General features: G+C 38.6%; 1 protein-coding gene and 1 long non-coding RNA gene across 4 annotated transcripts; both read right to left on the bottom strand.

Moving 5' to 3' along the window:
- Window positions 1–2,542: 2,542 nt before the first annotated feature.
- Window positions 2,543–13,496, bottom strand: LOC130214336 (uncharacterized). 3 transcript variants are annotated; one of them, XM_056445978.1, is made up of 5 exons: window positions 13,239–13,496; window positions 12,022–12,093; window positions 11,149–11,214; window positions 4,701–11,063; window positions 2,543–4,641 (listed from the first exon to the last, which is right to left on the bottom strand). In XM_056445978.1, exon 5 carries the CDS (start codon window positions 4,038–4,040, stop codon window positions 2,928–2,930), a length of 1,113 nt encoding a protein of 370 aa, XP_056301953.1. In that variant the 5' UTR covers window positions 4,041–4,641; window positions 4,701–11,063; window positions 11,149–11,214; window positions 12,022–12,093; window positions 13,239–13,496; the 3' UTR covers window positions 2,543–2,927. The 3 variants fall into 3 exon arrangements, with proteins under 3 accessions (XP_056301953.1, XP_056301955.1, XP_056301956.1); XM_056445980.1 differs by lacking the exon at window positions 11,149–11,214 and having other exon boundaries at window positions 4,701–5,119; XM_056445981.1 differs by lacking the exon at window positions 2,543–4,641 and having other exon boundaries at window positions 9,801–11,063.
- A 6,574-nt stretch (window positions 13,497–20,070) lies between these two features.
- On the bottom strand, window positions 20,071–24,479 carry LOC130214808 (uncharacterized). The gene is made up of 3 exons (XR_008835637.1): window positions 22,176–24,479; window positions 20,293–20,382; window positions 20,071–20,205 (listed from the first exon to the last, which is right to left on the bottom strand). It is a non-coding gene; the product is annotated as an uncharacterized LOC130214808 (long non-coding RNA).
- Between the last annotated feature and the right edge of the window lie 1,974 nt (window positions 24,480–26,453).

Below are 26,453 nucleotides of genomic sequence, written 5' to 3'. Positions count from 1 at the left end.
CAGTACTGGCAGGTACAATGTGATGTCTTTAAGTTTTCATCATTAATTCAAGAAAAAGTCTTGGTTCAAACCAATCAGCATGCTCTATTGTGAATGAGGTGCAACTTCATTAATATGCATGATAGCTTTGAAGACTGTTTTTACCTGTTACAATGTTCAGACTGCAGAGAGACACCAAAATGTGTTTCCAACCATAATTAAAACAATTCAATTCAATTCACCTTTATTTGTATAGCGCTTATACAATGCAGATTGTGTCAAAGCAGCTTCACATATAAGGTCATAGTAAACTAGAACAGTGTAGTTCAGTTTGTAGTGTTTAAGTTCAGTTCAGTTTAGCTCAGGTCAGTGTGGTTAATAATCACTACTGAAAGTCCAAACACTGAAGAGCAGATCAAACGATGCGCAGCTCTACAGATCCCGAACCATGCAAGCTAGTGGTGACATCGGAGAGGGAAAAAAACTTCACTAAATGGTGAAAGTGAAGAAAAAAACCTTGAGAGAAACCAGGCTCAGTTGGGCACGACCATTTTAATTTCTCCGCTGGCCAAACGTCTTGTGCAGAGCTGCAGTCTCAGTGGTGGAGGCTGGAAGCTGTCCTCAGCGAAGACTCGTCTGTCTCTGGAGCGTCACAGGAATCAGTCTCATGTTCTCCACTCTTCCATGACCATCACAGTAGCTGCTCAGGATACGGCCTGGTCCAGGATATGGAAACCTTGGGATCATCTCGCCGTTGGTCTTGGATCGGATCAGTGACTTTGCATAGTCTGAGGGCCTCGGGAAGAGTATCCCCAGGTGGAAATGGAGAATAAAGAAAATAATTAGCGTAGCTGCTGTTCATAGTGTATAGAAGCAAGGTGCAGAAACCTGTGTGGAAGCCCGCTAAGTGGTGCATTGAGTGTATGCTTTACTAAACAGATAGGTCTTTAATCTAGTTTTGAATTGGGAGAGTGTGTCTGAGCCTCAGACCTCTCAGGAAGGCTAATCCAGAGTTTAGGAGCCATAAATTAGAAGGCTCGACCTCCTTTACTCGACTTTGCTATTCTAGGTACTACCAGAAGCCCTAAGTTTTGAGATCTTAAAGAGCGAGTTGGATTGTAGCGAGACAGAAGATTGGTTAAAGCTTTATAGGTAAGAAGCAATATTTTAAATTCAATACGAAACTTAACAGGCAGCCAGTGTAAGGAGGATAAAATTGGAGTGATGTGATCAAATTTTCTAGACCTGGTAAGAACTCTGGCAGCTGCATTTTGTACTAATTGAAGTTTGTTAATAGAGGATGCTGGGCAGCCAGCAAACAGTGCATTACAGTAGTCCAGCCTAGAAGTCATAAAAGCATGGACTAGCTTTTCTGCATCTGAGATGGATAGCATACTTCGTAACTTAGCGATATTTCTCAGATGAAAGAAAGCAGTTTTTGTGACATGGGATATATGATTTTTAAAAGTTAAATTGCTGTCTAATATGACACCCAGATCTTTTATAGTAGAGCTAACGCTAACTTTGTATCCCTCTAATTGTAGGTCGAGTTGTGAGATCTGCTGTGTACAGGATTTAGGCCCAATAAGTAATATTTCTGTTTTGTCTGAGTTTAAGAGAAGATAATTGTTGGTCATCCAGTCTTTAACATCTTTAATACACTCAGTTAGCTTGGATAGTTTAGACGTCTCATCAGGTTTAGTGGAAATATATAATTGAGTATCATCTGCATAGCAGTGAAAGCTGATCCCATGTCTTCTAATAATGTCTCCCAGGGGTAGCATGTATATTGTAAACAGCAAAGGGCCTAAAACTGATCCTTGAGGCATCCCGTAATTTACTGGGCTAATTTGTGAAGGTTGTCCATTAATATTCACAAACTGGTAACGGTCAGCTAAGTATGACTTAAACCATTGTAGGGCCTGTCCCTGGACACCTGTAGACTTTAAGCGATTAATGAGGTAGATACTGTGGTCAATGGTGTCAAATGCAGCACTAAGATCGAATAGAACTAATAGCGAGATGCACCCTTGGTCAGCAGCTAAGAGTAAATCGTTGGTTATTTTCACTAATGCAGTTTCTGTACTGTGATGAGCTCTGAAACCTAACTGAAACACTTCAAAAACATTGTTCGTCTGCAGAAAGGAGCATAATTGAGCAGAAACAACTTTTTCTAGTATTTTAAACATAAATGGAAGATTTGAAATAGGCCTATAATTAGCTAAGTTGCTGGGGTCCAGTTGTGGTTTCTTAATAATAGGTTTAATAACAGCTAACTTGTAAGGATTTGGAACATGGCCTAAAGATAAAGAGGACTTGATAACGTTAAGAAGAGGTTCTCCTATAACAGGTAGCAATTCTTTCAATAATTTTACATTTACATTTACATTTAGTCATTTAGCAGACGCTTTTATCCAAAGCAACTTACAAATGAGGACAAGGAAGCAATTTACACAACTATAAGAGCAGCAGTGAGCAAGTGCTATAGACAAGTTTCAGGTGTGTAAAGTCTAAGAAGCAAAGCATTAGTAAAAATTATTATTATTTTTTTTTTCTTTTGAGAGAGAGAGAGAGAGAGAGAGAGAGAGGGCACAGTTAGTGGTATAGCCAGAGAGGCAGTTGCAGATTAGGAAGGAAAGTGGAGACTAAACAGTTGCGTTTTTAGTCGTTTCTTGAAGACAGCAAGTGACTCTGCTGTTCTGATGTAGTTAGGGAGTTCATTCAGTTCATTCAGTCAATTTTGTTGGAATTGGGTCCAATATACACGTAGCTGGTTTAGAGCTATTTATAATTTTATCTAGCTCTTCCTGTTCTATGATTTTAAAGCACTGTAGGTTATTTTGATTCAGTGGAATGTTTACTGGACCTGAAATATAAGGCGGTGCAGAAAGTTTAATATCTCCTATTTTCTGTCAAAAGCCTTCTATTTTATCACTGAAAAAATGAATCTATGAATTTATCACTGAAATGGTGTTAAATAAGAATCTAGGATTGTTATGATTATTTTCTATCAGTTGGCGGAGGTGCTCAGCCCTGGCAGATTTTAAAGCCCTCCTATAGCTGGACATACTCTCTTTGTACGCAATTCTAAAGACTTCTAAATTAGTTTTTTTCCATTTACGTTCCAGGGCACGGGTTGCTGTTTTGAGAGCGCGGGTATGACTATTATACCATGGTGTAGTTTTATTCTCTCTAGTCTTTTTTAGTTTGATGGGTGCCACAGTATTTAGAGTGCTAGTAAAGATGGCATCCATACTGCTGGTTCCTACATCAAGGTAATTTGCGCTTGCGGGTGCTATTCGAAATAGAGAAAGATCAGGTAAGTTATTTATAAATTCATCTTTGGTGGATGGAACAATAGTTCTACGATATATCGGAGCGGATCTGCTAATTTCAGGTAAACACAGCTTATATAGTAGGAGGTAGTGATCTGTAATATCATCACTTTGTGGTATAATGTCTACATTAATGACCTCAATTCCATAAGACAGTATTAGATCTAGTGTATGCTTTAGGCAATGGGTTGGACCAATAACATTTTGCTTTATCCCTAGTGAATGTAGTAAGTCCATAAACGCGAGCCCTAATGTGTCGTTAGCATCATCTATGGGGATGTTAAAGTCTCCTACAATTAGTATTTTATCAGTTTTAACTAGTAAGTCAGAGATAAAATCAGAAAACTCTTTTAGAAAATTGACATAGGGTCCTGGGGGTCTATATATGGTGATTAGAGCCAGAGATAACATAGGTTTTTGCATAGTGTCTGGAAGCATAACATTAAGCGCTAATACTTCAAAGGAGCCAAACATAAGTCCGTTTCTCTGATTAACATTAAGAATATCACTAAAGATTGATGCAACGCCACCACCACGACCAGTTTGACGAGCCTCATGTTTATATAGGAATCCTGGAGGAGTTGCTTCATTTAAACTAATATAGTCATTTTGTTTCAGCCAGGTTTCAGTGAGACAGAGTGCATTAAGATTGTTATCTGTTATTATTTCATTTATGATAAGTGCTTTAGGTGCTAGTGACCTGATGTTTAGGAGACCAAGCTTCATGAAATTTGTATTTTCACTTTTTAGTGGTTTTTCTGGTTTAATTCTTAATAGATTATTTCTGGAGCACACAGTACGTTTGTTTCTTGATCTAATAATGCGAGGAACATACACAGTCTCTATGGGGTTAGCTAGGTATGCATTACTGTTATTTATGTGGGGCGAATAGGACTCTGTATGGCTAAATTGTGAATTTTGTGAATTTTTACTTACTAGTCAGATAGAGCGAAGTTTTCTGGAGATGTTGTCCGACAGGAGTTCAGCTCCAGCTCGACTGGGGTGCAGCCCGTCAGCGCGGAAAAGCCTAGGATGCTCCCAGAAAAGATTCCAGTTATTGGCAAAGAGCAATTTCTGTTCTTCACACCATGTTAAATAGCCATTCATTCAGAGCAAAAAGTCTACTGAACCTTTCATTTCCTCGGCGGTAGGTAGGAAGCGGTCCAGAAACGATGATCTGCGTGGCGGGCGAAGTGCGTCGAACCGTCTCGATCAGACTCCTGAAGTCCTCCTTCAGGATCTTCGTCTGCCGGAGCCTGGTGTTGTTCGTCCCCACGTGGAGGACGACGGCACCGAGGCTCTCGGCAGCGCTCAGGATAGTAGGTATCTGTGCAGAAATATTATTAACACGGGCACCAGGGAAGCAGAAAGTGCGTACTTTGTTACCTTTGGAGGAAGCGGAGCGGATGTGGCGCACGATTGAGTCGCCAGTGATGGCCACATCGCGACCCGTCTCGCGGAGAGGGGCGAAGCGGTTCTCCGTGGGGATCTCGAACACCGGAGGAGGAGACGTTCTTCCCCGGGACCCGGTAAGCACCTTACGCGGCTGCACCCAGGGGCCGTGGTAGCCGGGTGTCGGCGTGAACGACGCCTGGGAGAGCTGCGCCCTCGGTGCGCTGGGCCGGACTGAGAAACACGCGGGGTTGAGGAAGAAAGAAAAATGTTATTGTATTGAACACTTACCTCAGACGAGCGAGTACGGGTTAAGAGCTTAGCCCTGAGCCCTGCTCGCTTCGTCTCAAGGGAGCAAATCTGGGACTCCACTGCTTCCAGCTCCAGCTCCAGCGCCTCCATCGATGCTTCTCCTGCACTCAAGGACAGACATGCAAGCGACATTGTACAAGGTGAAGAGCAAAGCCAGTAAGTGAGAAAATAAGTGAATGAAAGAGGTCGGTAGCTTTAGCTGACCAGCGGTGCTAGCAGGCTAAAGCTACAAACACCAGGCGGATGCTCGAGAGACAGAACGTTTAAAAGTAGATTTGTTTGTATGAGTGTGTTAAGGGATTGTTCACCCTAAGTAGGAGAGATAAATATTTAGTGAATGAGGAGGTATTTTATGATAAAAATTTAAATTGCGAATCTAATCTCCAAACACACGCAGCGAAGCTACCGTCCGGTGACAGCGATAGTGACGTCACTCGAGCATCCGCCTGTGGAAGAAGTGGAAGAAGAAGAATTGTTTAGAGACATGGGTCGTCAGTGTTGTGTTTATAAATGCGCTGCAATGAAGGTTTTGTTTTTATTTCTCCGCCATGAGATCGCAGTGTGTGGACTAAAATGTGTGGAGTACAGTGGTCTGCTAACACGCAACATAAATACGTTTTTAAGGAACATTTTTTACCCGAGAGCTGATTGTCCTGTCTCTACGGATTTGATAAATGTGTGATCAATGTTCTTTGTATGTTTATTCAGATAGCAAAGTTAATTTATATTGTCAGCAGTACTCTTTTAAAGACATATCTTACTCAAAATTATTTAGTTACTAAGTTTACAGTACGTTAATATCACTACAATATTTTGCACTGAAAGAGCCTCTGTAAATGCTGCTCTCCGAATGTAAGCATGTAAACAACTTAATCAAGCTACGTGTTGGATTTCAGCCGCATTTTGTGACAGGATAGTTTATAAGCCTGAGTGGCTTATATTTGGTTATGTTGCCATTTGAAAAATAAAGGTAATTGTAACAATGAAAATAGTTCTTAATCGTGTATATTTTCATGTAACTTTTGTGGTGAAAAAAATGTCAGAAGGAACTATTGGCCCCCGGGCATCTTCACTTTATCAAATTTGGCCCTCTTTGCAAAGTTTGGACACCCCTGGCCTAAGGGGAGGCAAAACTTCTTGTTAAGTGTGCTTTTACTCTCGGGGGACATGGCTTGCCCAGCTCTGATAAGTGAGGGTCATGACATCCACTATCCAGTGGGTCAACCGCTGTTTGGATATGGCACTTTTCTTCTGCCGACCACCATAACAGATAAAGAGCTGCTTAGAGGATCTTAAGCTCTGAGTGTGATCTGCATAAAAGCACCGAGCATGAACAGGATCTACCTCCTCCGCAGGAAGCAGTCCTCCGGTAGGAACCCTGGGCACATAGCCGGGCTGAGACCTCAGGATAAGAAGTCAGTTGGCCCAAATTACAGGCACCGTTCGCTGACCAAAAATGCCTCTAGATCCCAGACCCTCTTAATAGATGCCAATGCGACCAGCAGAGCTGTCTTCACAAACAGATTCCTTAAAGAAACTGAGTTGAGTGACTCTAACAGATCTCTCTGCTGACCTGCTAGAGCAGCAGAGAGATACCAAGGACATGAGAGGAGAGAGGGATGGATGGATTTCATCACCTCACACCTCTGAGGATCTTTTGGGCAAAATTAAATATGGACTGTATTCCTCTTGGCTGGAGGGACCGGTTTAATTGCATCCTTTGCCAGGAGGACAGTAATCTCTCACGAAAGAAAGGGGTGGTTGCAGATTTGACTACTGTAAAATAAACACCCATGATCTTGGGAATTGCAAAGCTGGGTTTGATTGTGCAAATGAGCCACCTTGACATACTGGGCAGCGCTATCTTTCTTCTCCTGGTGGACCATCTCAGGGTCGTTTCTCGGTCCGCTTACCAGACTTATTGGGGGCTCTATCTGTTGGGGGCTCAACGCTGCCACTTAGCTAGTGGAGCTGGCTATGATGACGAAGCAGAATCCAGAGGTGGGCGCCCTGAACAAGGAGCCGGCTAAAGTGGATGGGGCTGGGGAGGAGCCATTTTCTGAGCCCACTGGTAGATGACCTGCTCCATCGCACTTGACTGCTTATGCCCTGCAGAGAACTCCTGGCCCGACGAAGTTGCCAAACAGGCCTGCCTGGGATATGGGTCCATCAAAAAAGCAAGCTTTGTTGACATTGCATATATCGGCCAGGTTTAGCGAGAGGTGGCATTCCTGGACCACTAATGTGGCCTCGTCCTCCCCAGGCACGAGTGGCCAACTTGAGTAGCATTAACTCAAATTCCAACAAAGGAGGTTTTGAGATTTAATATTCATGCAGACAAACCATTAAAAGTCCTTTAAAGTTTCATATTCATAAGAGAAAAAAAACACAAAATGATTTACATTAAAGTAATGTAGAAACAGACCACAGTTTGACTTTATTACTCACATATGAGTAAAACTGGACTGATTAAATGCACTCATGCATGAGCATCTTACATTTATGTTATGTTATACATTAATATTTATGTTACCACAAGGTGGTGGCATGACTTCGTAATAGTTTTAATGCCTTATTCTTAATATTAGGTTTCCTCACAGTCATTGCTTGCATGACAGGAATAAGGAATGTACAGTTTTAAAAAACCATTGTTTCTATTTAGGTGACATATGGTTAAGACAGAATTGATTCATGCTTTTATGATGTTTACGCCAAAATTTACCCTTACCATCTAAATGTAGCTGCCGAAATTGAGACTCATCTGGCTAAGAAATCTTTCCCCAATTGTCTATTGTACAACATTGATGATTTCTTTTTATATCTGTCAGAGGTGTCACTGACTGGTGTGCTGCTGTATTCAAGATAAGATGTTTTGTGTGTTTCAAAGATGCTCTTCTGCTGATCTGTTTTAACAAACAGATTATTTGAGTCACTGTTGTCTCAATCAGTCTGTTTATTCTCTGACCTCTGGCATCAACAAAGCTGGGTATTTTTTACAATCTTTTTAAAACTGTTCTCTGTAAGATAGTAGTGTGTAGTAGATCAGCAGTTTCTGAAATACTCAGACCAGCTTGTCTAGCACCAACAACACATTTAAAATCACTTCTAAGGGATAGTTCACCAGAAAAAAAAACCCCAAAAAAACTCTTATTTACTCACCCTCAAGAGGTTACAAAACTTTATAAGGTACCTAATACGTGTACAAGAGGGTGCAAAATGCATAATATCAAATGGTTCTTTTAAATGTATATTAATAGTAGCTGATGATGATATTCTTTTGAACTGTCTAGATCAGGGATGTCCAAACTCGGTCCTGCAGGATCGGTGTTCTGCAGATCTTGCCTCTAACTTGCTTCACCACACCTGCACAGATGTTTCTAGAAAGCCTAATAATAAGAGCTTGATTAGCTAGTCCAGTTGTGTCTAATTGGGTTGAAACTAAACTTGGAACTAAGCAGGACACCGGTCCTGTTTTGTTTTTTGATAATCTGCTGATTTGATTTTATAATGTATCTGCACCAAGTTGTAATGGGACATACAATAATGGCCAAATGGGACATCCAGAGGGAACATTTATACAATTTTTGCTTTAAATGGATCGTTCAGCCTGAAATGACAATTCTTTAACCATTTACTCGGACTTCACTTGTTTCAAACTTTTATGAATTACTTTGTTCTGTTAAAGAAGCTGAAGACTTGTACCCATTGACTTCCATTGTATTTGATTTTCCTTCAATAGACATCTGTTTTCTTTAGTGTTCAACAGAATAAAGAAAGTCATAAAGATTTGAAACCATGTGAGGGTGAGTAAATATAATATTGTATAATAATATCTAAAAATAATTTTGATTAGTGGGTGAACTAATTCTTTAAATAAGTGTAATTCAAAAGTGTAATTCAACCATACAATATATGCATTAAAAACTACATTTGATTTACTGGAAAAAACATTTGACAAACTACAATATATCAAAGAAAATTACTTTATTTTACTCTGCAAAAAATGCTCAGAAAAACAAAATGCTAACCAAAAAAAAAAAACAATAGTGATTGCATTATAGTCAGTTATTATTTTCTTTTAATATTTTGGAACAAAGGGCAAATAAGTTATTTTTCCTATAACAGAGATCACTTTTGCCCTCAATCGCTAAATATGTGGAAGGGGTTGCAATCTTTTATAATATAGCAAACAAAATATAGTTTAACTTTGTTCTGAAAAGAAAATTTGTTTTATTATTGTAAAAAAAACATGTTAATAATCCAAGGAATATTTTGTCATAATAAATAACCTGTTGTTCATATAGATATTAATTTTCAATGTAGAACAATCAATGCCAATAAAAAGCCTTTTTTTAAGTGTGGGTCACAGACCATAATTTGCTTCGCACCTGCTGCTTTTAGCTATCAGGTTGTTTAGTCAAAATATCACCTTTTTATAATTCATTAGTTTGGTTATTCATTCATTTTCCTTTGGATTAGTCTATTTCAGAGGTCGCCACAGTGTAATGAACTGCCAACTATTCCAGCATATGATTTATGCAGCGGATGCCCTTCCAGTCGTAACCTAGTATTGGAAAACACCCATACACAGTCAATTCACACACACACGCACGCATGCACACACACTCACTCAGACTACGGCCAATTTGGTTTATTTATTTCATCTATACTGCATGTCTTTGGACAGTGGAAACCCACGCAAATAAGGGGAATACATGCAAATTTTACACAGAAATGCCAACTGGCCTAGCTGGGACTCAAAACAGCAACTTCCTTGCTGTGAGGTGAGAAGACACTGAGCCACCTTGCCTAGTTTGGTTATTCATTCATTTTCTTTTTGACTTAGTCCCTTTATTCGTCAGGGGTTGCCACAATGGAATGAACCGCCAACTTATCCAGCATATGTTCAACGCAGCAGATGCCCTTCAAGCTGCAACCCATTACTGGGAAACACCCATACACTCCCATTCACACATATAAACTTCGGACAATTTAGCATATACAATTCACCTATTGTGCATGTCTTTGGACTGTAAGGGAAACCATAGCACCAGGAGGAAACCCATATGAACAAAGGGAGAACATGCAAACTCCACACAGAAATGCCAACTAATCCAGCCGGGGCTTAAACCAGCGACCTTCTTGCTGTGAGGCGATCGTGCTACCCACTGCACCACCATAACGCTCTAGTTTGGTTATTGCAATAACGTAAAAAAAAATCACAAATCTAGAAAATACTGGCTTTTAAACTCCTAAAGTTTAAAATGTTTAGACTATAGGTCTCAAACTCAATTCCTGGAGGGAAAAACACAGCTGATCCAAATGTCTTGAACACCTTGATTAGTTGCATCAGCTGTGTATCAGACCTATGGGTTAGAGCAGGGGTGTCCAAACTCAGACCTGGAGTGCTGGTGTCCTGGAGAGTTTAGCTCCAACCCTAATCAAACACACCTGAACCAGCTAATTCACCTCTTACTAAATATGCTAGAAATGTCCTACTGGCAGGTGTGTTGAAGTAAGTTGGAGCTAAACTTAGCAGGACACTGGTTTTCCAGAACACGTTTGGACAACCCTGGTTTAGAGCATTTTTTTTGTTTTTTTTTATTTGTTATTAGCCTGAATTGTCATTATGGCTGCAGTTCTTCCATCACTAAACAGTGTTTCTTCATTTCATTCCTATCTGTTAAAGTGCTGGTGAACATTATTTATTTCAATCTGTTAAAAATGTTTAACCAAATTCAGTCTGCAGAATCAGTCTCATCCTTCATCATCATTCCCTTTGTAAAATTTATCCTTCATTTCATTTTTTCACATATAAACAAAGACATTCAACTTTAGATCTATGGCTCTTAAGTGGAGAATCCATTGCACATCCATTGCAGTTTAATAAAACTACTCTCCTTGGTCATCTTCTATGCTGATTATAATGCCTTCATCTTCAGTATCTGGCTCAGCCTGAGGTTGGAGATTGATGGGATAAAATATTTCATCATATGCAATTTTCCCATGAAGGCCTCTCGGGTTCTCCACACACTGCACTGAAAGCTGAAAATGCTTAATAATTAGTAATAAATCGGAATTCAATTTGAGTAATGAAAATACCTGTATGATCCAAGACTTCCTCTTTTACCTGTACAGTAGAATCAAAAGTGCCTTCTGAAAACTCTTCTTGGTTGTTCACATACTGGACAGAAATCTTAAAAGAAAGGTACAAATTCATTTGTAATGCTCAATAAGTTCTTGTAATAGGTCTAATAAGTTCTTGTACTCTGCCTTTTTCCACTGAATATACTCTAAGAAATAAAGGTCTTGGTCAGTTGGCGTTTCGGTGTGGAGTTTGCATGTTCTCCCTATGTTGGCGTGGGTTTCCTCCGGGTGCTCCGGTCTCCCCCACAGTCCAAAGACATGCTGTATAGATTAATTGATAAAAACTAAATTGGCCGTTGTGTATGTGTGTGAATGACATTGTTTGGGTGCTTCCGAGTGATGAGTTGCAGCTGGAAGGGCATCCGCTGTGTAAAACATATGCTGGATAAGTTGGGGGTTCATTCTGCTGTGGCGACCCCTGATTAATAAAGGAATTAAGCTGAAAGAAAATGAACGAATAAAGCTGTCACTGGGGCAGTACCTCTTAAAGAAGTACACATTTGACCACATTTGAAAGGGTTCATATTGGTAGCTTGAAAGTATACGTTAGTATAGGTTAGTACTTACTGTAGGTACATATTCATAGTTAAAAAAGCCAAAAGGTATATTATCATACAGTTTAATTATGAATGTGTAATTAAGTATAAAGATGTAGATGAGAACACCTCAGTGTAAACCTATGAACCTTTGTTTCTGAGAGTGTATATCTGATTTACAAAGCTTCAGTAAATATGTCGGGGCTGTCTTTTAGTCTTTAATCTGACTAACAATGATAGCAAAGCAAATGTTAGCAAACTGTTAATGTAATATTACATTTGTAAAGACCTAAATCTGACAATATGTATTATTTACTTACTCCAGATGTGCTTGCATGATCAACACTGGCTTCAGGATGCATATCTCCACAGCTTTCTTCTACTCTCTCGGTCTGCAACACACCCAAGAGTCATTTAATGATGTTTTCTTACTAACTGTAACTTAAATAAAAAGGATATTGCTAAAAAGGCTGCAAAATGCATTAGGCAGATTCTTAAGGTCAGAACATGCTAAATGTAAACTATTTGTTTACGCATGCTGCTGCACTTTTTCTTAGTGCTGTTGTTGCAAGTCAATTTGTGGTAGAAATTTATAAAGTTAAGCTGATTCTGTTAGCTATGAACATCACCGCAGGCAATTATTGTGGTTTTCTTCAATTAATCTAAGCAATCACATACCATTGTCTCAGTGACGGACTTGTCGAAGACCCAAATAAAACAGTTCTTGAACAGTTATGATGTGTTTGGATTTAAAACATGGATGTTTGCAACTCTAGTCCTAGGTTAATACCAGTCCTTGGTAAGTCTGATCCATTTAAATCAAATTAAAGCCTGATTTCCTTAAAGCCTCAGTTCCTGTTTCTTTTGTTCTTTGAATGTGTGAACGGCGGTAAAATTTGATCTCGCGATTCTTGAAGTCATCATGACATCATGTCCGGGCTTGTGAGATACAGTATGTGATGCCGGAAATGCGACTTCCTAGTTCAGATCCATTTTGAGGATTTGAACCGTACAATGGTTTGTTGTTAAAGCTAATCAGATCTGTATGATTCTGTGCCAACGGATAGTCAAATTGTACTTCTACTGGTCTCTAGGACAGCAACCTACCAACAGTACCTTACAGCAACTTAACAAACCCTGCTGAAATGCATAAAGGTGGCTACACCATAACCAAATACATACATTTAATAACTTAAAAAGCTGTCACAATGCGTGTGACATTTCAAGCACACTGGTTTCTGATGAAGTTAATAAAGTTATATTTAAGTTTATAAGCATATATTTTTAGAGCTTTGGTGTTGCAGCCTTTGTGAACTCTTAACACTTTTTGTTTGGCTGAGCACCCATTTAGATTGATGCATGTGCTTTTGTGCATTTTGTCAACTTAACAAAAAATGTTGTTAAAATTTTGTTAGCCGGTTTAGATAAAAACATCTACTAAATGAATTAATGTCAATCTAAATAGCTCTGATGGAACTGAAACTGTCTCCATGTTCCTCAGGAGTCATTTTTAAAAAGTAAAAGATCAGTGACGAACCTTTAATGTTTTCATTTTCTTCAGTTAACCTTGTAGATCTTGGCTCTTCTTGATATGTAATCCTCATTGTGGTAATCAGCAGTATATTGGAAGGATGCCATTTCCAATACGGTGTGTAAATAATCCAACAGAGCAATAAATATGGATTAATAAAATAATAGAAGGCGAAAATAAAGTAAATCAAAAGAAGACTAATTAGAGCAGTCCCCTGTCTGACTGTACAGAAAAGACTGACAAGCTTCCTTTTGTCTAAATGATCGGTAAGCACACAGGACTCCTCCCAATTGTAAGTCATTGGCATGAGGTTTATACAAGCTTCAACAAGACACTCAATAGCATCTGTTGTAATGATTTTGGTATGTCAATATTACGAAAGTTAAAATTACAGTTGAAATCAGAATGATTAGCCCACCTGTGATTTTTTTTCTGTTTCAAATATATCCCACATGTTTAACAGGGCAAGGGAATTTTTACAGTATTTTCTATAATATGTTTTATTCTGGCTAGTATAAAAGCAGTTTTTAATTAATAAAAAACTTTTTAAGGTCAATATTATTAGCCCCCTTAAGCAATATTTTTGTTTAATGATCTACAGAACAAACCACTGTTATACACTGATTTGCATAATTACCCCAACTTGCCTAGTTAACCTCTCGTATCTTGAAAAATATGTAATAAAATAAGATATTCTGTATTGTCATCATGGCAAAGATAAAAGAAATCAGTTATTAGAAATGAGTTATTAAAACTATTATGTTTAGAAATGTGTTGAAAAAAATCTTCTTTCCGATTAGCAAAAAATGGGGGGAAAATATAAAAGATAAAAAATTTAACAGGAGGGCTAATAATTCTGACTCTAAATGTATATTGGGACGCTCTACCCAAAGCCAGGTCAGCATCGCCTTAGAGACCAGCTCATCGGCAGAAGAAACCTTTCATTAAACACCCTCTTGTAATTATCATTTTACTTTAACATCTTGTATCCGTATATTCATTCAAACAATGCCCGGATTCTCTACCTGTTGTCGCAAGGGAGAATGAAAATATGAACACAAGATGTTAATTCCCAGAGGGGAATATTGTGCAGGTGTTGCTTCCAGGGTACGTCTGCAATGTTGTTCTTGCTATAACATGCAGTTACTGCAACCAAAGAAGAACTAACACGAGAAATCAAGAGTCAAAGACTCTAAAGAAAACACTGTTCACCACAATGATGACTACTGGAAAATACAACTTTTTAATAAAACCATTAATAATAATACTAAGATTAAGTCTCAATAATTCTAAGGATTTTTGCAGATGTCTGGCATAAATAAAGTCAAACAAATCTTGCATTCTAGTAATGTGGATGTAAATGAATTCTGAGTAGTGCTAATACAACAATGGTATTTTCTGCAAATATATATGACATCGGCGGCACAGTGGGTAGCAATGTCACCTCACAGCAAGGTCGCTAGTTCGAGCCTCGGCTGAGGCAGTTGGCATTTCTGTGTGGAGTTTGCATGTTCTGCCTGTGTTCGCGTGGGTTTCCTTCAGGTGCTCCGGTTTCCCCCACAGCCCAAAAACATGCGCTATAGGTGGATTGGGTAAGCTAAATTGTTTGTAGTGTATGTGTGTGAATGAGAGTGTATAGGTGTTTCCCAGTAATGGGTTGCGGCTGGAAGGGCATCCACTGTGTAAAACATATGCTGGATAAGTTGGTGGTTCATTCCGCTGTGGCGATGACAGATTAATAAAGGGACTAAGCCGAAAAGAAAATGAATGAATGAATATATGACATCCTGGAAGCTATAAATACACAATATCTCAGCTAATGAATGCTAAATGACTAGCAAGCGTGGCAAGGCAAGGTCAGAACTGCAGTATAGAGAGTTTTAGCTGCATTATCATTATTACTGCTTTGATTATAATTATAATTATATATATATATATATATATATATATATATATATATATATATATATATATATATATCAACAAGTCATTACAGTTAGTTAGTTTTAAAGTTAACATTGCTTTATTGTCAGATGGCCACTCTCTCTTGAGCCAGGCTTGCACAGTGCAAATTTTGATGCTGAAAGATTGTTTGTTTACCTGTCATGTGATGGACGCGGACAAGGGTTGATCACAGGAGCAAACAAGTGCATGCAGAGAATCCAAAGAATGGCAGTAAACAGGCGAATGATCAGGACAGGCAGCGAAAAAGATGGAAATAGTTAAACAAGGTAAAAAGTCAAACACAGCTGGGCTAGACAAAGAAAATGCATCATAATGTTCACTAATATACTAGTATAACATGACTCAGTCTAATGTGTGTGTCTGTGCTGTTTTTAAAGTCCATGTAATCAGCTTATAATGATACTCTGTGTGTGTGTGTGTGTGTGTGTGTGTGTGTGTGTGTGTGTGTGTGTGTGTGTGTGTGTGTGTGTGTGTGTGTGTGTGTGTGCGCGTGTGTGTGCGTGTGTGTGTGTGTGTGTGTGTGTGTTTAATCATGGAAAGAGGAAAGAGGAACATGTGTGACTAGATCACTGGTGATTGTGACAACCAACCCCGAAGAGCAGGCTTTCAGACACTCTATGCAGGCCAGGAGGGAGGTGAAGTGGAGGTGGAACAGGGGGAGAGGTGGAGGGCCAGGACCATGCAGGTGTGTTTGGAGCGTGGCGCTGCGGAGGACCTGGAGCATGGAGCTGCGGAGGGCCTGGAGCAAGGAGCTGCAGAGGGCCTGGAGCATGGAGCTGCAGAGGGCCTGGAGCATGGAGCTTTGGTTCAGTAGGCATTGACAGTTCAGATAACCCCAGTGGGTCAGGAGGCTTAGGTTCAGGAGACAATAGCGGTTCAGACCACCCCAGTGGGTCAGGAGGCCCTAGATCAAAAAGCACTTGCAGTTCAGACCACCCCAGTGGGTCAGGAGAGGCCTTATGTTCAGAAGACACTGGCATTTCAAACCACCTCAGTGGGTCTGCAGACTCAGGTTCGGGAGGCACTGGCAATTCAAATAACCCCAGTGGGTCAAGAGGCTTTAGTTACAAAAACACTGAGAAGTCACAAGGCTCTGGCGGCACTGGGAATTCATACAACTGTGGTAGCCATTTGTGGGACTCAGGTGGCAGCTCTGGTGACAATAAGGGCTTTGGCAGTGGCACAGAACCTGGCAGCTCTGGCAATAACAGGGGATCTGGCAGCACTGGTGGTGACAGAGGATCTGAAAGCTCTGGAGGTGGCGGTGGCCGCTCTGGCAATAACAGTTCTGGTGGTAGCAGCAGCTCAAGCAACTCAGGTGGTGGTGACCATTCTTGTAGCTCAGGTAATGGTAACTGTAAACAAGAACTACGACAGGAACCATGACAGGAAGACTTTGAAACATGAAACCATCTTCTGAGTAAACAGCAGATTGGCGCTTACCATCTTGTGAGTTGGAGTACTGATTGAGGCCGTATTGTGAGCTGACAGACTGGAGGCAACAGGGCTTCTTGCTCACTCTACTAAACTACAGTTCACAAAATGGCCACTGACAGTCCAAAAAAGCACAAAGCGTCTGCCTCCATCTCACAAGCAGCCGCTTTGTGCTTTTTTGGACTGTCAATGGCCATTTTGTAAACTGTAGTTTAGTAGAGTGAGCAAGAAGCCCTGTTGCCAGTGGGGTTTGCTGTCCTTTGACAGTGAAGGGGGACCCACTGAGTTGCAGTGCAAGATTAATGTATATATCTAGTGTCGAGGGGTATGCAATGGCATACATGAATAAAAAGGCTCAGATTAACCACCACGAACAAATATCATCAGGCATAAATTGTCAACATAATCATAGTGGAACAGGAACATGTGTGAGTGTGTGGTGCATGACAGGATTTGTAATTCTTTTGGTGGCAGAATTGTAGTTCTCCAACGATCTATAAGGACTAGATTGCTGGTGATTGTGACAACCGCCTCCCTTAATGTTGAATGTTAAAAAAGAACAGTTAGTTTGACCACTCTTCTGGTACAGGAGCAATCATTGATTGCTATAGACAAGGGGTGCTCAACCCTGTTCCTGGAGATCTAACTTCCTGCAGAATTCAGCTCTAACCCTGATCAAACACATCTAAGCAGGATCTGAAGGAGCGCTTGGTAATTAAAGACAGGTGTGTTTGATCAAGGTTGCAGCTCATCTCAGCAGGACGGTAGATCTCTAGGAAGAGGGTTGGGCAATCCTGCTATAGACTGATGATTCTCTGGGAGAGGGCCCAGACATGTTTTTACACAGCTTCATTGAAACCTTTGGGGTCCGCAAATGCACTGTAATCTCAATAAATAATTGCCTCGCAGACATCATAAATGTATCTTCATAATTATTTTTAATTAAATGCTTGAAAACAAAAGTTTTTTAGTTTTTTAATCAGTATGAAATTAACACCAGGTAATATTTGTCCTGTCTGAGCGGATGAATGACCTCCATTTAAATGCAACTCACAAAACAGCAATCACCTGAACAACCACAAACTTGAGAAAAAAAGAGATTGATGTAATTTTGCGAGGATATTTGCCACCAGGAATAAGTTGGAAATTACTTAAGAAGACTAACGCGAATGGATGTGCCATTATTCAGAGGATGGTTTTTAGTTACATCATTTGATTGACAGGATGATGTCTGATGTTTCCCTATTCTAATAGATTCTAGAATAGCACTTGCACTTGCATGCTCAAAGGGCCTTTCAAAGATGGCTGCCAAATTAAAGTACGTGCCTTAAAGGGACTATGGTAGCACACACCTCACAAATTCAAGCCGATGCCACACAAGCATTTCTGGCATGTTTGAAAATAATTGGGAGCTTGTGAGATACTTGGCTTGTCTCGTATATTCCTCTCACTCGGTACAAGCCATGACCATGCAAGCATCAGCAATTACCATGCAACTTTTCCCTATAGAATAAATCACACCGGGAATGCCCACCTTCAGACTGGCAACATACACACCCTCATATACATCCAAAATATCTTCAAAACAAAAAAAACTATATGGAAATAAGTGCAAAATATATAGTTTTAAAGCCCAATACATGTTTATAAGATTTTAAAGGTGAAATGAGACAAAAACATCATATGATTCACCTTATTGCATTCATATTTGTGTACCCCTTATATTCATATTTGCACCTGTCACAATTTTATAAACATATATGTAACCTATTTCAAGTTTATTAGCGCCTAATATGAATCAGATGATTGTGCTATCAGTATCATATGTAAAGATGAGTACTAGTGGAAGTAGTGCTGCTTGGCCTGTAAATAGGCTACACTTTTGTGTAATAATACAAAATTTGCTGTTTCAAAATGAAAAAAAAAAAGAAAAGGAAAAAAACATGAATGTGTGTATTTTTATTTTTAAGCTTCTATCGTTCACAAAAGTGTCGAGAGCAGCAATTGAGTTCGCATCAGGGACGGACTGGCCATCTGGCAAACCGGGCAGTTTCCCGCTGGGCCGACATACTTTTTGGGCCGGGCTGATCATCTTCTTATAATCTGATCGGCCAATAAAATATAGCAGTCTGTTGTATTTTTTCTGCCTAATTATTGATGATGCTGTGATCTGTGATGCTTTGAAAGTAAGATGCTTTTTTTTCAACAGACTGGCCCATGTGACAATCTGCAGCCCATTGGTTATTTTCTTTATTGATACACTCCTACAGTATTTTGGGCTCTTTGTGAGCTTGCAATGTCAGTTTGTATTTGTCAAAATAAAGTCAGAGAGTTGGAGAAGAAGCGGAAGGGAGGTTTAGAGAAATTGTGAGGAACACACTGGCATTTCATCTAGCGTTTCTGAAATGTTTTCCGTCCACACTACATCGCTGAAAATGCAAATCATGAAAACACACACACACACACACACACACACATACACACACACTCTATGCACTGCAGCCAGACAGTCAGCGGGTGCTTTGAGTACAATACCCCAGGTGAGAGCAGCACACGTCGGAGAGTTGATCAAAGATTTACCGCTGAATCTCATCTCACTATAGTCATTATATATGATATTTAATTCATCTTGTTGTCTCTATCTAATGACTCGTTGGTCTTTTTAATCTATTAGCTACTTGTTCTCAGGTAGCTCGTTTTGGCTGAGTGCAAAGATAAGTTAATATATATATTTTTATGTAACCACATACACTGATTCTGCATAGTTGACTGATTTCTTGCCTTTATTGTATAAATTTATTGTAAGTCAATCTTTTGTAATGGTCATTATTGATTATTAAAACATTCAACAAAAGTATATTACGGTATATTAATATTTTTCAATGAAAATGAAAGGAGGTAGTGATGTTATAGGCTCTGTTTTGTTATAAATATGCATACAGTGAAGACGACGGTACTATAAATATGTAGCTACACGACGCCTCAACATTTCTGCTGGTTGTTAAGTTGAAATTTTAAAATGAAAATAGGCATTTCCTTATAAAAATGTTTTCATTTCATTGTTTCATTGTTATAAAGTAGCCTACACTCTTCTCTTTGAAGATTTACCCATGCGTCAGCAGACAATTTTTGTTATTTATTATTTAATATAGGCTGAGTGAATAGTGTATTGAATACGCTAAATTGGCCGTAGTGCGTGTGAATGAGTGTGTATGAGTGTTTCCCAGTACTGGCCTGGAAGGGCATCCTCTGCATAAAACATATGCTAAATAAGTTGGTGGTTCATTCCGCTGTGGTGACCTCTGATAAATAAAGGGACCAAGCCAAAGGAAAACTAATTAATGAAAAGTATACATTTATAGAACCTAACAAATAATTGTATGGACAGTATACAGAAATTAAATTGAGATTAATAACTGTATTTATTTATTTATTTCATTTATATTGCTTTTGTGCCTTTATAAACTTATATTCAAGGGCGTGCACAGATGGGCCGCTCTGGCCCAAAATGCAAGGGCAGATTTTTTGCCCCAGTCCAGCCCTGGTTCGCATCACTGCACCATGGAACAGCCCCCTGCAGAAGACAAAACAAACTATTTACTCATTTTATTCACTAGATATTCACTTGCTATTACCATGTTAAACCAGAATGTTCACCTACCAGATGATGTTTCTTTATGGTGAATGTCTCACCATCATATACTATGACTCCACCCACTCCTTCAGGTTTTTCACAACACTGGACAGAGGTCTAAACATACCAACTGGTGTTTTAATGTCATAAAATTGTCAGCTTTATTTCAAACTAATACAAAATAAAGTTTAATCTAATCTGACACATTTATCCTTGCATTAAAGATTTTGCCATTTATTCACAGACAAACATTAATCAGTAAAATAATCTGAGACCAATTTTGATGAAATAAAATCGATGTGAATATAAAATAAATAAATCTCTGATTTAATTAAAGGATTAGCTCACACAAAAATAAAAAAAATCCATTATTATTTACTCAACTTCATGCCAAAAAAAAACTGTAAAAACAACTTTGTTCACCTATATTTTCCACATCACAATTAAAACACACTTAAAAAGCTGACAACTGTGCACAATTCAATGCTTGTGCATTTGCTGGGACAGTCTTTCATTAATGCTGAAGGTATAGTAGAACCAAAGACCCCCTATTTCATTAACAGTGAGGAAATGGAAACATATAGTGTAAAGCTATTTCTCTGCTTCTCTCTCACTGTGGACTTTTTGACCTGGTGGTGTGTCTGTGATTTAACAATTTCTTTCCTCTCTCAGTTAAAGCCATACTTGTGAATTTAGGCACATCTATCAGAGAGGGGTCTGTCAGCTGATAGATGTAAATTTCTTAAGGGTCAGAGTATCTGTGTCACTGCTCGGTGAACTGCACTGATTGTCAGAGCCAATCACAGCCATTTTTGAGCATGACCAATCATTGGTGTTTAAAAACTGCTGACTCTTAAGACTGAGACACATCAAGCCGACCGTCAAACATTGGGCTTTGTTGGTCCAACAGTCCAGCTAGTGTGTTTAATGTGCTCCACACGTCACTTCTTGTTAAGTTAACATTGGAGCTCGTTGGCCTGATTCAGCATGTAGAATCTGGGTCAGCCGTCGCCGGAAGAGAGTGCTAACAGTTAACTGTGATAATGGTACAAAATGCAGCTTTGTTTACGCTTTATCTTTGCACATCGGAAGAAAAATTTCCCTTTGCATAACGAGAAAACAGATTATGCACCCCACTGAGCATAGACACGTCCTCTTGGCCAGGTGCAGAACCTGGTTCTCATTTCAGTCAGCTTTCATCCTTTTGGTGTGTTCACATGCAGATTTTTGATCCAACGCAATGTGACAATAAAGTTGGGTTTCATTGGTGCTAGTTGTTTGGTGTCGGCTTAGTGTGTCCTGGCCCTAATGTAAACACATACTCTAGACTGACTGGAAAGAGAAGACTAGATTTTACTGTGGGGTTTTTCTGCAGGTAATTGTTCATATGATGATGACACATGAAATGTTTTGACACTGTGATATTTTTTTTTCTGGACTTGGATGAGGGAGCTCACAGATTTAATCAAAATAAATTTAATTTGTGTCTCGAGATTGAAACAATAAAAGGGGGAGTAATTAATAATAGAATTTTCATTTTGGAGTTTCATTTAAAAACTCATAAAAAAACTGAAGACTGAAGGAAAGTCTTCTGTGTTTGAAAAGTTAAAAGGGTGAGAATAATGAAATCATTTTAATGTTGATGTGAACTAACTAAATTGACTACTTGGTATGTCAGAAAGTTGTGTAGTTGTAGTTTATTTTTTATATTCGTCACTTGAATTTTGTTTTACAAAATAAATTAATGGAACTGATATAATTGAGATGTTTATGGTTTACACAACAGCAGGACTATTAAATTTGCTGTATAATATAATGATAAATATGTTAATGATGCAGCCATTTCGCTGACTTTACGGGGAAGTATGAGAAATTTCTTAAACAATCACTTTTATAACAAAAACAAACACCTTAATCTGATCCACTGGTCTGCGAGGGCAACATATGTTTGATCCCTGAAAACAAATACAAAAACAAATGTAATCAGCAGGACGCAAAAGAAAAGTGTGATTTCTAATATGTTTTAAACAAAGTTATTTATGAATTCATTCATTCATTTTCTTTTCAGCTTAGTCCCTTTATTAATCTGAGGTCGCCACAGTGGAATGAACCGCCAACTTATCCAGCATATGTTTTATGCAGCGGGTGCCCTTACAGCTGCAACCCAGTACACCCATTCACATAAACACTATGGAAAATTTTTGCTTACCCAATTCACCTATAGCGCATATGTTTGGACTGTGGGGGACACCAGAGCACCCGGAGGAAACCCACACAAAGGGAGAACTTGCAAACTCCACGGAACAGAAATGCCAGAAACTATACAGAAATGCCAACTGACCCAGCCGAGACTCAAACCAGTGACCTTCTTGCTGTGAGGCGAACGTGCTACCCACTGTGCCACCGTGCAGCCCTTATTTCCGAATTCAAACTGAATATTTTATCCTGTCCAGATAATTCAGACTGTTTCAGTAAAAATAAACTACTGCACGTGCTTTATTTCTATATACATTTAAAACGAATGCTTTAGTTTACCGTGAAAACCCAAACTGAGCTAGTAAAATAAGTAATGTTAAGGTTTGCAACAGTGATCCCTATTAGGAATCAGGCCTTGAGATTTTCTAACTTTTGACTTCCAAACCATAACTAACCATCACACCACAAGTTGTACTGACAGTAGTGCACATAACATATCGATACAGCATGTACTGCAAAGTCATATTCCAAATTAAGCATAATATTGACAAGGCTTCACTAGGCCTTTGCGTCATGCTGAGCTCGATGGATAATCAAAAGTCCAAAAAAATTTATGAAGGCAATCAGCAAAATTTGCAGCTAAACAAAGACTGTAAATCTAAAATGTTTCCAATTTACAGTTTCTAAACACGTAACAACATACAACACAACTGATTACAAGAGCCACAGAGCTAATAATATCTTTTAAGAACTCAGAATAAATTTTGCTAAACCGGAACAAAGTACCGCTGTCATTGTTACATACAACATGATCTTCTGTAATTGTTTAATATTATACATGCTTTCATACTAATAACAAAATCATGAAAAGGGAAATGTTCATTGTTTTATGAGCAAATTTAAATACATACCATGCTTCTTGTCATTTAACAAAACCAACAGCAGAGTACGGTGGCTAAAAGAGCTTAACGTGCTAAACTGCTGTGCGTTGAGCTCTCTCGACCAGCGTAGCAGTGCGTCATCTAGTAAAAGTCCTCCATTAAAAACATATAAGTTTAACAAAAGCGTGACTAGTAAATAAAAACTTATTATTAAAAATATTCTTAAATATTATAAAAATATTTATCATCATGGACCTTTTTCATGGGTTTCTCAGAAGTCATCATAATCAGGTAAACTTGAAACACAGTAAACGTGATGTTTACAACAAATCTTTTTTTTTAAATCCTATTTGCTGAAATAAAAGTAAAACTCCACTACGGTGTAAGTAAGACTTTCAGAAAAAGCAAAAAAATAAATAAAAATAAATAATAATAACAAAAAATAAAAGTGTGAGACTGATAATTGCAGCCAAAAGAGAGAACACTTTCCCGCCCATAAACGCTGCATTTTAAATGCCTCGCACAAGTAGTTAATTGTTTTTTGTATTTTGATACAAAGATGATATAATACATACGTAAACACATATAAATGTTCATGGTTTCTTTTTTTATTACAAAATATAATAAAAACTTTCAAGGATTTAAGATACTGATGACTTAAATGCCTCAGTCTTGTGAAAAGGATCCATTAGAGCTATTTTAAATCACAGATATATCAATTTAGTTTAAAATAAATGTACATATTTATATGTGACATCAATATATGATAATGTATATCATCAAAACTATTATGTATCTTTTTTTTCTGGAAAGCATCATCAGACACCACAGATGTTGGTTGTTTATTAGTAATTGTAAAGTATGGTTTTATCCTACATCCCTAATACTAACTATTAAAGAAAACTATAGTAGTTTCTTGAGCTAAAAGTCATGGTAAACAGTTTGAATAGTGAGGATTGTACCTTAAAATGGTGACCTTTACTACTAATATTGTAAAACAATTATTACATGCCTATTACACATTAATTACATGTCTATGATAGGCTTTACAAAGAAATTAATATCAATAAATCAAACAATTAGTGTCATTTAAACAAACTTATCTGTTGCTCGCTGGTCACAATCCAATCACACCTTGTGTCTTGTCTGTTACAGTCATCCGTGAGTTGCTCTTCTTAAGATTCTTCCGTGGCGTGATGAGATGCAAAAATGAAACTCAATTGCAGGAAAGAACACCCACATGCAAAATGAAAAACAAAATCCACTTACTTCCAAATAATCAAGGTGTTCAAGACTACTAGAGACTATTCAATTCACCTTTATTTGTATAGCGCTTATACAATGTAGATTGTGTCAAAGCAGCTTCACATAAAAGGTCACAGTAAATAGGAACAGTGTAGTTCAGTTTGTAGTGTTTAAGTTCAGTTCAGTTGAGCTCAGTTCAGTGTGGTTTAATAATCACTACTGAGAGTCCAAATATTGAAGAGCAAATCCAACGATGCGCAGCTCTACTGATCCCGAACCATGCAAGCCAGTGGCGACAGCGGAGAGGGAAAAAAAAACTTCACTAATGGCGGAAGTGAAGAAAAAAAACCTTGAGAGAAACCAGGCTCAGTTGGGCACGATCATTTTAATTTCTCCGCTGGCCAAACATCTTGTGCAGAGCTGCAGTCTCAGTGGCGGAGGCTGGAAGCTGGCCTCAGCGAAGACTCGCCTGTCTCCGGAGCGTAACAGGAATCAGTCTCATGTTCTCCACTCTTCTATGACCATCACAGTAGCTGCTCAGGATACGGCCTGGTCCAGGATATGGAAACCTTGGGATCATCTCGTCGTTGGTCTTGGATCGAATCAGTGACTCTGCATAGTCTGAGGGCCTGGGGAAGAGTATCCCCGGGTGGAAATGGAGAATAAAGAAAATAATTAGCGTAGCTGCTGTTCATAGTGTATATAAACTAGATGCAGATCCTGTATGGAAGCCCCCTAAGTGGTGCACTAAGTGTATGCTTTACTGAACAGATAGGTCTTTAATCTAGTTTTGAATTGGGAAAGTGTGTCTGAGCCTCGGACGTTATCAGGAAGGCTATTCCAGAGTTTAGGAGCTATAAATGAGAAGGCTCGACCTCCTTTACTCGACTTTGCTATTCTAGGTACTACCAGAAGCCCTAAGTTTTGAGACCTTAAAGAGCGAGTTGGATTGTAGCGAGACAGAAGATTGGTTAGATAAACAGGAGCTAGATTATTTAAAGCTTTATATGTAAGAAGCAATATTTTAAATTCAATACGAAACTTAACAGGCAGCCAGTGTAAGGAGGATAAAATTGGTGTGATGTGATCAAATTTTCTAGACCTGGTAAGAACTCTGGCAGCTGCATTTTGTACTAATTGAAGTTTGTTAATAGTAATTTGCTATTAAGCAGGTGTGAGTTGGAGGTGGTTGAATTTAAACTACGCAGAGCTGTGGTGCTCCAGAAATTGAGTTTTAGACCATTGCTTACGGTACGAATGAGAGGGAACTTTCTGTGTGACAAATGTGACAAAAAAAAAAAGGAAATGAACACACTGGTTATGTGGTTTCGAAGAGACGACATATTGTGACAAAGCAGTGACATCAAAAATACATTGTTTAATACACAATCAGAAATATTTGACCAAACATTTTAAAGAGGCCTTTTTTGATCAGGGGATTCAATGAAGAGTCTTTTTTGAGTATTGTATTAAATAGTCAAAATAGTGTTTTGTACTAATTATTACTAAGTACTGTTAATTTTTAGATGATATGTTTAAATAATCCTTATGTTTGAAATAAATATATAAACTGACACTTTTTATTAAAGGTGTCTAACAAATATGGACAAGAGAAGTAATCAAAACAGCAAAGGAATTGTCAGTTTGGCTGATGCAGCACACAAATTTAATATTTATCATGAGCTTTGAAAAAGAATGATCAAAAACCAGTTTGACATGTAAAACTTATAAATAACATCATTTACTGCTTAATAAAAAAGTTAAATGCAGTATTAACAAAAAACCAAAGCAAGACTGAAACTTTCCCACCAAACAAATGAATGTAGACTACATCTTCAACATGCTGTTCTGACTGGCCCAGCTAAA

This window comes from Danio aesculapii, chromosome 21 (genome assembly GCF_903798145.1).
Source record: "Danio aesculapii chromosome 21, fDanAes4.1, whole genome shotgun sequence".
NCBI lineage: Eukaryota > Metazoa > Chordata > Actinopteri > Cypriniformes > Danionidae > Danio > Danio aesculapii.
The sequence above is the reverse complement of the archived record's forward strand: the minus strand, read 5'-3'. Positions and strand labels throughout refer to the sequence as shown.